Genomic DNA, 14046 nt, shown 5'->3' on the forward strand with positions numbered 1-14046 from the left:
AGTTACTACTGATTGGGTAGGTCTGGGGTGGGGCCTGAGATTGTACAGGTTCTAAAATCCTAACAGGTTCCTGGTATTGCTGTTGCTACTCTGGGAACTGTGGTTTGAGAATCACTGTTTTGGAAGTTATATTTGGATATCCTAAATCCAGTTAAGGTTACATATAGTTAGGGGGTCTTTTAATTCTTGTGTTTTGTTTTGCTTTGCTTTGCTTTTTAAATTTCCCATTCCAAACCAAAGCCTCAGAACCATTATATACTTTCATTAGGGCTGAAGTCCCGAGTTATAATTGTACTTAAAATTGGTGTTTGATGACTTAAAAAGGGTATTCCGCCATTCACCGAACAATTTTACTTCCCTTCAGTGGAGATGTATTTCCTTAATACAGGAGAAGCAGATGCAGTAGCATATATTTCTAAGAAGAGATAACGATGGCAGAGTTTTCTGGGTTGATTACAAAAACTGGGGATCATCTAAATCTCCAAGCATCCCAAAGTGAAAGTTTTGTAATTTGAAAAGAGATAAAATTATGCAAAGCACGTGCTATGGGGACTTGTTCGACATTTTCTAATCCTAAAATCTTTTCAGGAGCTGCTTTTTACTTTTATGCTACTTTTCATAAATTTCATTTTTTTAGCCTTTATTGCTTTAACCAGAAGCTTTTACATTTTGGACTTGGAAAAGAATTTCTGACTCCATGAGGAATTATTTTTCATACTTAACAGTGTTTGATATTGTAGATAAAATGTCATACTTTAAAAAACCCATTCTAAGTTAGTCTGCCTCTGTGACTGAATGGCCTTTGACATTAAGAAGAATATGAGAAGGAGGGCATACACAAAGGAACTTACTCTAACAGAAAGATTTTTACTATTTGTTTGATTATTTTGGCAAGTTTCTAAAACACATTACAGATCTTTTCAATCTCTGGATATTCAGTTAATATAAACTTTGAATAGCTCTGAGAGTATTATTTCTGATGCTTATTTATGACAAAACCAAAGCAAATAAATGTTGGTATTTCTCCTTTGGGGCACCTATCAAGCCCTCCTCTATATCTATATTGGAAAAACATTGAAGGATTTGCTTTGTTATTATGTGCTTTAAAAATATGGTCTTTCAGAAGATGAAAATAAAGAATCATGTCCAAGAACAATATGACACTTTATTACTTTTTCTCAGACTCACACAAATAAGAAAAGACCAACTGGTTAAATACATCTTTGACTCTATGCCTAAATCCTACCCAGAGAAGATCTAGAGATCTTCCCAAGCCAACATTTGGAGGGAGAAGAGGCACTCACTCATGCTAATCAGAAACTCTGCTATCAGACTCAGCCATTCAGATTTCTTAGTGGATGGTATTTAGGTACTCTCAAATAGATTTCTCTAAAATATAATGAATCGTTTAATTTTACAGCAGGCCATAAGATCACTTCTTTTACGAAACGAGGCTGAGAAATGTTACTATTTAAAGAAAGTTTCAACAGAAGGACCACTGCCTCTTAAAAATAAAACCAAACCAAAACAAACAAAAACTTATCTAGTTGGCTTTCTTCTGGATGAAATCCCTACCATAGTCAATCTAACGTAAAATCCTCTGTGACATTGTAACTCTTTGAAAGCATTCTTCTGTTGCTTTCTGGTTATTTCTTTCACTCATTTGCCAGGCAATCTGTCCCCCATCCGACTCTGCCTGTCCAAATTCCAGCCACAACTTTTTGAGCTACAGGCTCCAACGTTATCATCTATCTTTCTCTGCTCAAACATTCGACCAGTGTAGTTGATTTCAGATAGGGATTCTTGCATGAAACAATTGGATAAAAATTATTTCATATTAAAAGGTGATATATTGGCAGGCAAAACCCCTCCGGGAGGAACGAGTACCCTAAGAGGAGTGGAAAAAGGGGCAACCTAAATTGGAGTCAGTGTACTGTGTTAGTGGGGCATTTCTTAAGCCCCCGTAGAATATTTCTGAAGGGAATGCAAGCAGCTTTGCCTACATAGACTGGAACTTTGAGAAGAGGAACATTGACACATATCTATTGCTTCTCAACAGATTCTGTTGACCTGAGACCATCTTTTTTAAAAACAAAGTAACTAATTCAAGTTACTTAAAGCAATGAGATACCTGTATTCCTCAGCAATGCTTTAAAAATGTAATTTTTATAAGGAGTACAGAAGCTCGAATTGCCAGCAAAATGCAAGGGTAGTCGTTTTGAAGAAAAGTTAATTTTTATTTAACTTTCCTAAATTATGTACTCACTGTCATAAACTCCTTGTTTCAGATTAAGTGGATTATTTATTTGTGATAATGGGCACATATACTCATTAACATGCTGTCATAAACAGCTGCATTCAATGTATTATGTGTTCTGTGACATAAATAAGGTGTTCGACATGACATTGTTTAAAATATAGGCCCCGGGAAGAACCAAAAAGCAATAAATGCTTTTTAATACAGTTGCGTGGTCTTGAATTCTAAATTTATTTCTACCCTACTAATGTCACTTGTATGGAAATTGCAGTATTACTCTAGTGAAATATCTTGACATTCAAGGACATTGGAACTCCTCTCTGCTTTCCCATCCTTGGTATCTCAAGCGAGGTGTTCACTGACTTGTGTTTCTTTTCTTATAAAGGAGGGTGTCATGTAGACATGGGGGAGTCATTTACAGCAACATCAGTTTGCATCTCAGTAAGCTCAGAGCAGGACTCTCTTGATGGATGCCTTCAACTCATCCTAGCTCTGAGAGTTTCCAAACTAGATGTTAAAATTTAGAGATTGTTTAGTTCAATGCCCTCACTTTACAGATGAAGGAACTGAGGATTTGAAATTCTGAGGATTTAAAAGACTTATTTGAGTCATGGATCTTTACGTGGTAATGCCAGGACCAAGAGCTAAATATCCAGACCCCCAATCTGATCTAATTCTCCCTAGAAAAATGGGCAGTAAAAAGTAAGTTGGCTACACTAAGATGATTGGGGGGTTAGGAGGAGCTTCATGGGCAGTGAGGGGGCTAGGCTGTATCTTTTGAGATTTTTTACCAATTTCACTTCTGGTAGACTTAACTGCTCACTGCAATTTTATAATTTATATTAATCTGAGCAAAGTTCTGGCTGCTTTCTTTGGGTGAATGGTCTCATTGGATGAGAGGAGTGTATGAGGGTAAATGCTGCAGTTCACTGGGAGAAGTTCAACAGAGGAGCTAGATAAGAGGCTTCAGATAGAAGGCTTAGAAAAATTGGGTAGGACAGGTAACATTGCAGAGAAACAGTGAGAAACTGTCCAGCTTTTATCTTTGCTAGAAAGTGGGAATATACAAAGTTAAGAAAGAATCTGTCCATTGGAGCTAGGATGGACCAATCCTTTAAGAGAATATTGATGACGGGCAATTTAGATGACTGCCTTTTAAATGATAGAAAACTAGAAAGTTTACAGAAAGTACACACACACACATAATGTTTCCATCACAGAAAAATTAAGGAAGCTAATGAAGTTGAGGTCATTATCCTGAAACACATGAAGGCTAAAACATAATTTAGGTGGTATTTTTAGAGAAATTAAATGCTTCAGAAGAATAAAGGGCTCTTAAAAAGAAATGTCCATCTCCTCCGTGTTTTCACACAAAGCAATTCAGAACAAAATTTGAGATTAAATAGAAGCAAAAAAATTCAGTTACTCTAAGAACAGTTAAATATTAAAAACAAGATACCAAGGGCCATTGTAGAATCCTTAGCCCCAGAGATGGTTAAAAAATGAAATTAAAAGTAATTCAACTCGAAAGATTTAGGCATACACTTGTTTGAGCAGAGGGTGAGCCCAGTGACCTCCAAAAACCTTGCCAAAGCCTATGATTCAACAACCAAGCATTCTGCTAAATGCTATTTTGTGAGCCCTGAATATAATATACTTTAACTAATTATACTTAGTTCACCCCCTCAGGATTCTTCAATGACTTTCTCTTCCTCCTGTCGATTTCTTATGTTCATTTATGTTTACAGGAAAAAAAAAAAGAGAGAGACCAAATATAATATAATATTCACTTAGATTTCCTGGCTCATGAGCAACATTCAGGTGGAAATTAAGACACTTCAGGGATTTCTGATTATAGGTAGTGGCATTATTGACTTGCTTCTGCAAGTGGGGATTTGTTACCCATTTTAAAACTCACCAGAGCTTTGTTCTAAATGACTTTCTTTATGGTGTTCAGTTGATTTTTGTTCTTGTTGTTGTTAATGAAATGACATATCTGAGTAAATTTTTTTCAAAAAAATTAATGGGTGCAAAATGCAGAGATAGAAAATGTCCCCCAGTTTAGGGGTAGGAAGGAATAAATGTAACAAGATGGGATCAGGAGGGAGACAAACCATAAGAGACTCTTAATCTCGCCAAACACACTGAGGGTTGCCGAGGGGAGGGGGTTTGGGAGAGGGTGGTGGGGTTATGGGCATTGGGAAGGATATGTGCTATGGTGGGTGCTATGAAGTGTAAACCTGATGATTCACAGACCTGTACCCCTGGGGCTAATAATACATTATATGTTAATTAAAAAATTTTTTTTAAAAAAGTCCCCCAAATCCTAGGGGACTACTACTGCTTCTCCACTACTAAGCATTGTTACTTTAAAATATCTAGTTTTATTTGGAAAATATTAGCTTTTTCTGTCTATATATTTAAGCTTATATATAGACTTATATATTGACTTATAAGTGGTGATGGCCATACTTAGATTTGTATGAATTTTTAATTTCTCACATTATTACTTTTTCGGTCAATTGTTTCATTAATTTGGTTAGCTCAACTGGGGTGTTTTTGTTTGTTTGTTTTGTTCCTTTAACAGAATATAATTTATTCTTTGATATTTTTCAAAGACCCCTGCTGTTTTGAAAAGTTTTTTAAAGAAGAAGCAGAATATGAAAGCCTGTGATCCCTTTGATTAAGTGAACATATTTATTTCCCTCTTGCTTTCTTGCTCCAGGTTTCCAGATTAAGCCTTTCACATCACTACGCTTCCTGTCGGAGCCTTCCGATGCTGTCACCATGCGGGGAGGAAATGTCCTCCTGAACTGCTCTGCGGAGTCTGACCGGGGAGTCCCGATGATCAAGTGGAAGAAAGATGGCGTCCACCTGGCCTTGGGAATGGATGAAAGGAAGCAGCAACTTCCAAATGGCTCTCTGTTGATACAAAACATACTTCACTCCAGGCACCACAAGCCCGATGAGGGACTTTACCAATGTGAGGCATCTTTAGGAGATTCTGGGTCGATCATTAGTCGGACAGCAAAAGTTGCTGTAGCAGGTAAGTGGATTCTTCCTTTTTCTCCTCCTCCTTCTCCAACTCTTCTTATTCCTCTTTTTGGGAATAAGGGAATTATCTTTATAGAAAAAGTATGCATTTTTAGGATAAGGGAACAATGTAAAGAAGATAAATGCATATTCCCTTTTCATTTTGACTTACTTTCTCCTTAATTGCTTGGAAAACAGTGGAAGGATCTGAGCAACCATTCTGAAAATGAGGTTTTTCAGAAACAAAGACTGTCTCAAGTTGATATACTACTTGTGTCTGTGGGGAGGACTTTTCATTAGTTGAAAATATTAGGAAAAATGATTTTCTAATTAATTCCATTTTAGAGAATCACTAATCCTGACATTTTGCAGAGCTTTTTTCCCCCTTTTTCTTTCTTTCTTTTTTTTTTTTTCCTTCAGAGCAGTGTATTTTGTTTTAATGATAATGGCTTGAACTGCAACATATAGATTTCCAAATGAGAAATAACAATTTGCAATTAAACCAAGAGGGCAAACATTTGATATGGGCTTCTTTTCCCAGGTCCCATTTTGTCTAAAATATAGAATACTGATAAGAATGAAGACTCATTTTCAGCAATAACATGTGCTAGGACAATGGACAGGACCACCACTCCAGCACTCATTCTTCTACCGAGGGTGCGAGGAAGTTAAAATCTACAAGAGATGTTCTTGTCAGGTGACAGCATAGAAAATCAGATACTGCAGATATTGCCTACTGATATGCATTCAGTCCAGAAATCCGGTTTCATGCCACAAAAGAGTGTCACAAACCAGCCTAGCCTATGCCTGAGCAAAAATGTCTTGGATAGGGGGCAAGTCTTCACCTAGAGAGACAGTGGCCAACCATCCGGTTTTAACCAGGACTGGCCTGGTTTTAGCATTTGAAAGTACCATCATGCCCTAAGAACCAAGCCCTCAGTCTCAAGGAAAACTTGAATGGTCTGTTGACCCACCTGGTGGTGTCCTGACTGCTTTAGCAGTGACAGGCCAAAGCACAGTTGCAGAAAGTCCTTGTTACTCAGGAAGCACATGAGGTGGCATTCTGATCATGCAAACCAAGGCTATCAGCCCCCTGGGTCCTTTGAGTGATGGATGCCTGGAATTTGATTGATGAGCGTAAAGTGTAGAGAGGACTGAAAGTCTATATTAATTATGATTGATTAAAAGGAACAAGTGGAATAAACGCTGAGGATTAAGGTAAGATCCGCTTTGCCAGGATATTCCAAGTGAAGTGGAAAGGGTGCAATTCGATTTTTCTAGCGTAAGAATTTCTGGCCCTTCAGATCCCACCCATTCGTCACCCATGCTGCTAAGGTAGTTCTGCAGATTTGAATGAGCTAGGCTGGTGTTTCGACAGTACTAAAAGGCAGATGCATATGTGCTGTTAATGAAAATGACCTGATTTATTGTGGTTTCCGTTTCCCTGCAATCTAGATTCACTTTTACCTGCTCTGTTTCAATGGTGAAATGAAGAATGATCCCTTCCCTGTGAGATATTAAAACAAAGTAGCTTCAACTTTCCTATTCTGTAGAAGGATGGGTTGGCAGATTCAGTCACTGAGTTACAATCTAATATTAGATTGTATCATTTCAAGGCAATAAGGCTGTTCACAGCATTTTAAACACTTACCATGCTGTTTGGCAACACAGCATACATCAATGTTATGTCTGTCCAGGTTAAGATTGCCAAACCACTGGAATACACAAGGGGTATATATCTTCCTTGTAATAAAGACCATGGGCTTGATTTAATCTCATTTTTAAAGCATTAGCAGTCAATAAACCAGTCACCGCTAAAAGGTAACAGTCAGCTTTGCGTGAGTGAAAAAACAAAACAAACAAAAAAACCCACCAAAAAACCTGTTTTGTACCCTCAAGTGTGGTGTAGAGTCCATTTAAAATAATAATGCCTCTCTTCCACCTTTTGCTTTCTCAAAGTGTCTTTCAGGAGAAAGAAATGTGGCAAATGAAATCTGTCTTTAATCAATCAGAACATTACGTACCGTGCTCTTGCCATGCACCATTCATCCAATTTTCTAGGAACTTCTCGCATGCTCTTCAAACTCTTAAACTTAACTGTACTCTTAGCTGAAGCCGGAGGAGGGGAGTAGGAAAGATAAACCAAGGGCTACCATCCGTCTAACATCTTATTAAAAGTCTCAGTATAGGGTGCCTGTGTGACATGGTTGAGCTTCCAACTCTTGATTTTGGCTCAGGTCATGATCTCAGTGTTGTGAGATGGGCCCCCCAGTGGTGGGCATGGAGCTTGCTTAAGATTCTCTCTCTAGCTCTCCTTCGGCCCCTCCCCACCTCTCTCCCTCTCTTTAAAAAAAAAAAAAAAAAAGTTCTCAGTGTAACAAGTTATTGTCTATTGGCATTCCTGAGAATTGCAAGTTCTATCAGTAAGGGCTATTATTCCATTTGAAAGCAGCTTGGCCTGTATTGGCTGAAACTGGGGAATTTTTTTTTTTTTTTTAAGATTTTTATTTATTTATTTGACAGAGAGAGATCACAAGCAGGCAGAGAAGCCGGCAGAGAGAGAGGAGGAAGCAGGCTCCCTGCTGAGCAGAGAGCCCGGTGCAGGGCTCGATCCCAGGACCCTGAGATCACGACCTGAGCCGAAGGCAGCGGCTTAACCCACTGAGCCACCCAGGCACCCCATGAAACTGGGGAATTTTTATTTGTATCCAGTAAGCTCTAGTCTAAAATGGTGCAGTATTTCTCTGCCATGGATATTTCTGTTTAGCATTCTAGATTGAGACTTTTAAAAAGAGAACCAGAGACAAACTTTATCTGCAAAGCTTCTCCTTCCCATCCCCGCTCTCTACCTACCAGAGTGTTGGGCATGTTTCGTACTTATTCATTAGCTATTTGCTTTGCCAGTGAACACATGGAGCTATGCCATATATGGAGAGGTTTCCATTGTAGGGGAGTAAGAATTTCTGTCCCTTTCAAGGGTCCATCTACCTGGACTAAGAACCAGATTGACATAGAACAGATTAACAGGAGAAAATAGAATTTAATAGCATGCATACAGACATGGAAATTCCAAAGACACACAGACAAAATGAGGTATCTACATCATTCTGAACTAAGGAGTAGGGGTTGTGCTTTTGGATTTCAGAAAAAAGGAATGCATTTCACAGGGCAATAAGAGGAAGAAGTTTGGTAATTAGAGGTTTGCCCTGCCATATGGATGGCAAAAATTTTCAAATAAAATTTATTTCCACTGATAATCCTTGTTCTGGGGGAAGACCTCCAATTTAGATTACTCTGTATAGTTAAGAGGGGGGCAAAAGTTTCTCTTGAGCCCCTGGGGTCTCTACTGCTTTCTGGGCAGAATAAGAATAATCTTCATGATACAGTGGTCCGTGATGGAGTAGCTTGACCTTGGCTACTCAACTGTCAGCGTCATCTTTGTTTTCCTCCTCCTCCTCCTCGACTTCGCTCTCTCTTCCTTCCTTTCTTTTTTTTTTTTTTTGAGCTTGATGAGATTAAACAACTACTTGATGGACAGAGTTGGAGTGATTTTCTTTATATCTCAGTAGTTGATAAATTATTGGAATAATTTGATTTATATCTCAGTAGTCTATAAAGTAATTAACTATTGAGGACTTTGGAAGTAGAAATGGACTGTGCTGGGATATTGATAGGCTACTTAAAAAAATAAAAAAGGCATGTGCCAATTCCTCATTCCTTCTGAAATCCATAACATCAAGATGAGCATGGACATGGCCAAGCACATTTTCCCTACTCCAGATGTTGCCAGCTATCTGAGCCTCTGGATTCTCTTCTGTAAAATCGACATAACAATAACCTACCTCCTAAGGCTGTGCTGGCTTTTATTTTTTATTTTATTTTTTTTAAAGATTTTATTTATTTATTTGACAGAGAGAGATCACAAGTAGACAAAGAGGCAGGCGGAGAGGGAGAGAGGGAAGCAGGCTCCCTGCCGAGCAGAGAGCCCGATGCGGGACTCGATCCCAGGACCCTGAGATCATGACCTGAGCTGAAGGCAGCGGCTTAACCCACTGAGCCACCCAGGCGCCCCTGTGCTGGCTTTTAAATAACATTTAGCATGTAAAGCCCTGGTACAGAGTAATTTCTTATTCAATGGCAGCAGTAATGGTACAAATTGACCTAAAATGGATGTTATGATGTTACTGAAATTAGTATTATTAGGGAATGACAACTTTGAATATTCCTTGTGATGATTCAGAACATTTTTGGAGGAATTAGGAGAAAAAGAAATATAGGCTACAAATCGTGAGCTATCAATATTGTCATCTTGGATCAGATATCTGCTTTTGCAATCTACAAGCACACACTGGCAAGCCTGAATTGAGTTTTTAAAAGTTGAATCTATGCAGTTTGTTGGCAAGCTGTGCCAAAATCTGTTTGACTACAAGGTTCATTTTTCACAACTTAATCTAGTGTTCTGTCCATGAAGCCAATGTAATTTGTACTGGTCAAACCAGGAGTTCTAGATCATGAAACTGCTGTTATCATTTCAGAAAAAGACGCTGGTCAGTCTTCTCAACGGAGCCTTCTTACTGTCCTTCCAACTGAAAAAGATTCACTGAAGCTGAGTTCACGGGAGTTTTGGTCTAGTCTGAGAGTTTATCATAACCCCCTCTTCTCTGGGGGAGAGGGGAGTCAATGCCAGTGTGTAAGAAAACCATATCACTGCCAAGCTCCACTGCATAATCATGAAAGTACCATCTTGTTTATTTTCCTTAATATTAATCCCTCCCATCTGCCACCCACACACCCACCCAACCACCCAGCTCCTTGCCCACTCACTTCCCCTGCTGGGCTATGAGGATCACAGCTGGAACCCAAGTACAAACTCTCCTTGTATTTACTCTCTTGGGGGATGCACTGGGATCTGCTCCTCCTCAGGTAAATGGACACTGATTGCAGGATACGTCATACATCATAGAGCATCTGTATCCAGGTAGATTCTTCTTTTGTTAATTTTTAAGCATTTACTTCTTGACTATTAAAACCACTGACTTTTGTATGATCTTTTCCTCTTTGTGTAGTATATTCATATACATTAGCTCATAATGCTCAAAAAGGCTCTGTGATACAGATACCCAGATTTTTTTTTTAAAGGTTTTATTTATTTATTTGACAGAGATCACAAGTAAGCAGAGAGGCAGGCATAGAGAGAGGGGGAAACAGGCTCCCTGCTGAGCAGAGAGCCCGATGGGGGGCTCGATCCCAGGACCCTGAGATCATGACCTGAGCTGAAGGCAGAGGCTTTAAACCACTGAGCCACCCAGACGCCCCCAGATACCCAGATTAATAGAGAACTTTCTACAGGCAGAAAGTGGAACCCACATTCTCTAACTCTGACACATACTTATTCCCTTATCACTTTGCTTCTCAATCTGAGGATTAGATGTAAGGACACTGTGAATAGTTTCCTAAGTAGTCATTTATTTTTAACCAATAAAACTCTCCAAAATATAAACAAAGGGAAAGAATAGTCATTGTCATAATAATAATAATAATAATAATAATAATAATAGGTTTTATTTATCCATTTAGTCCCTTGAAAATATCAACTCCCTGTGGGAAAACACTATGATTTGGTTGTTTTCTTCTCAAATGAGAGGTTTTGCTTCCATCATTATGCATTAAATGATGACACACGATAAATATCTCCTAAAGTAGAGAGAACATATAACTTTAAAAATAAGCTTATATAAAAAAAAAAAAAGCTTATATATACTCTTTATAGGGGTAAGATTTTTCTTATCTTTTAATCTTTGTAAGTGGTTTCATAATTCAGGCTCAGTTAGCATTTTTTTCTTTCTGTTTCTTGAAAATCAAGCGAATAAAAGGCCAACTAAATTGCCTTTACTCGAATTGTTACTTCATTCAGCAGCATATTTTTTTCTTCTTCCTTATTACAATAGATGTTTCAAGATGCAAATTGTCACACACTGCTTTTAAATAACACAGGCATTATAATTAAAATTCCCCTGTGTTAAAAAAAATAATAGTTACTTGAGGAGTTGTTGCAGTGAATTCCCTTCCAGAATGCTTCCCATTTAAATGAGTTATGAAATAATTAGTGAAAGCATATTATGGTGAGAGAAGCTAGAATCACCTCAGCTGAATGGAGCATTTTGTGAAATGATAATCTGACCTTTACGTTTTTACTTTAAAAGGAAACAGAAAAAGGAGCTTGTCTTAAGAAAAAGGAGAATAAACTACATTGCCTCAGGTCACTCAAATGTTATATAAAGGAAACAGCAAGAAAAATGCTTATATTCCTTTTCTCTACAGGAACAAATATAAGAATCTTGCCTAGAAGGTCAAGTTCATCTGGTCAAGCATTTTAGAAAATGTAACCCAAGGCCCTATAACCGTCAAAATTCTATTTTGGGAAGATGCAGTTACAGAGCAAAGCTTTTTTTTTATTTTAATCCAATAGGGATAGTATTTATTTTCAAACAATAAGTAGGAAAATAAATTGTTCAGACACCATAATTCTTAATGGTCCTTAATTATCTTCAGCTAGCTAAATGTTCCTATTGTTTTGTGGATAAAACATGAGAGTAAAATATATGTATATATATATAGGAAGCAAATGTGGTGTTATAAGTAATTGTTGTGTGTGTGCTAATCTTATAATTTTCTTTTAATTTTATTGCTAAATAAAACTGGGATTATCACCAACTTGTCCCAGTGCTTCCTTAACCGCATCCTCCTGTATCCTCGCCTTAAATAATTGCATTTTAAAAAATAGGTTTTTAGTTGCTTCCTTCCTAAGTCAATTAACTCTGCAATAAAATTAAAATAGATATATATTCCTGAAAAATATGCACAGTGGAAAGACACCTTCTACATTATAAAAATTACAAAAGAGAACTTGACAGGGCTTTTTATGGTGGAAACATCAACAAAACAAGTTTTAAAAATTCTTCCTACCTTTCATTTCCTTTCTTTGTTATGAATTCTAATTCATGTGACAATGGAAATAGCTAATAATTCATTCTAAAAATCATTATCTTAAGAGCACTGTTTTTTGTTTTGTTTTGTTTTGTTTTGTTTTTTTCTCAAACGTTAAGCTAGCTGCAGTGTGATTTTTGCTGGTACTATAATAAAAATGCAGGAGTAATATTTAAAATAATTCAATGTTAGTAACAGAAAACTGTTTCGCATTCTAGAAGACCCCTTTGGAATACAAAAGCTTGATTTTTTTTTTTTTTTTTTTTGATAAATGTCAGGCCTAGCAAAGACTTAAACAGAGTAAGTAGATAGCTCAGGTGACATCATTGTAAATCTCTGATGAAATTATGACTGATAATAAATTTAATAAAACATTTTTACTTTTATGAACCTATCACAGGTCCTGGTTTTTTTCCTATTATATTTTTTATGTCCACAGTAAAATTTATTATTTAAATGTAATATTATATAACGACCTTTGAATTGAGATATTTGTATTAGATACAAAGTTTTTCTACAAAGTAAGGAAACCGTTAAACTTAGGGGATGTTCTAGAAACTATGTTAGTTAAAAGAAATCATAGAAAACCTCAGTGTATGTAGTCCCTACATCATTTTAATCTTTTCCTTTTAGAATGTAGGTGAAAGTACTGTTAGTGAAAGCAGTTACTCTTCTCCCTTTAGGAAATTATTGTTTTTTAATAGTCTAATTTTATACCTACAATCTCCATATATTCTGTAATAAGCAGTCTAACCCATTGGCCATTACTCCCATAATTGTTTAAAAGCCTATTGTTCAGTAGCTGTGAGAATTAGAATAAATCAGAAAAGTTGATTCCTAGTGAATACAGAGCCGTTGGGAGACATGACGGAGCCACGTGTTCTTGATGCGGCAAGTAACTTGTTTTGGAACTTAAATCCTGAGTTTAGCATAAAACAGCAACAATGAAACAGCAAGGTTGGATATTTTTGATAGAAAATAAATAAGGAGGGTTGGTCCCAATCTACCATCTCATTTCACAGTACACTGTGAATACACACACACACACACACACACACACACACACATATACACACTCTTACATAATAAATAATGTAATATAGTATTAATATATTTAAATCTGCTTCTCCCACTGCTTAGCTGAAAATTCTTTAGAGGCTTTTTTTTTTTCTTTTTTTGAGGCTTTCTATTAAAAGACCAAAACTATTGCCTTAGCCCTGGAGCTCAGTGTTTTCCACTGAAGGGAAGGGTGGAAACCCTCTAAAAGCTACTGAGAAGATGCTTTTGTTCACACAGTTCATTTCAGGTTCTTAACTGGGGCTTGTCTTTAAATGCCTCTCAGGTATGGATGTACCTGCTTTAACTGGACCATATAGAGCTCTGGGACTGTGATACTGTGATTGAAGATAAATATCTATATGACCTTCATCCTGTTTCTGGCACTGAGCTCCTAAAACCTTGGGTACTTCCTTACTCCTGAGAGATACTAAGGTCTTTTGCTATGTTCATGAGGTTGACTTTGGGATCCCACTCAAGGATGGACCTTGGTTAGCAGGAGAAAAACCAAGTGATTAGAGGGTTGGAACTTTCACTACCACCCCCTTGATCTCCTACGATGGAGGGGAGATGGGCTGGACATCCAGTCAATAGCTAATGGTCAGTGATTTAATCAGTCAAGCCTATGTATTGAATCCTCCCTAAAAATCCCAAAAAGGTTCCAAGAGTTTCCCTGTTGGGTGCTGAGAGAATGGTGCCTGGGAAGGGCAGAG

General features: G+C 37.4%; 1 protein-coding gene across 1 annotated transcript in view; it reads left to right on the top strand.

Annotated features, from left to right (window-relative positions):
- The first annotated feature begins 5029 nt into the window (after positions 1–5029).
- Positions 5030–14046, top strand: part of LOC111142604 (DCC netrin 1 receptor) — a 739964-nt gene continuing 730947 nt past the window's right edge. The window contains exon 1 of the mRNA XM_022495904.1: positions 5030–5303. Within this exon, the coding sequence (XP_022351612.1) occupies positions 5045–5303 (259 nt within the window). The 5' untranslated portion in view covers positions 5030–5044. The remainder of the gene's footprint in view (positions 5304–14046) is intronic.

Source organism: Enhydra lutris, unplaced genomic scaffold, assembly GCF_002288905.1.
Source record: "Enhydra lutris kenyoni isolate GAN:26980312 unplaced genomic scaffold, ASM228890v2 scaffoldscaffold8, whole genome shotgun sequence".
Taxonomy (NCBI): domain Eukaryota; kingdom Metazoa; phylum Chordata; class Mammalia; order Carnivora; family Mustelidae; genus Enhydra; species Enhydra lutris.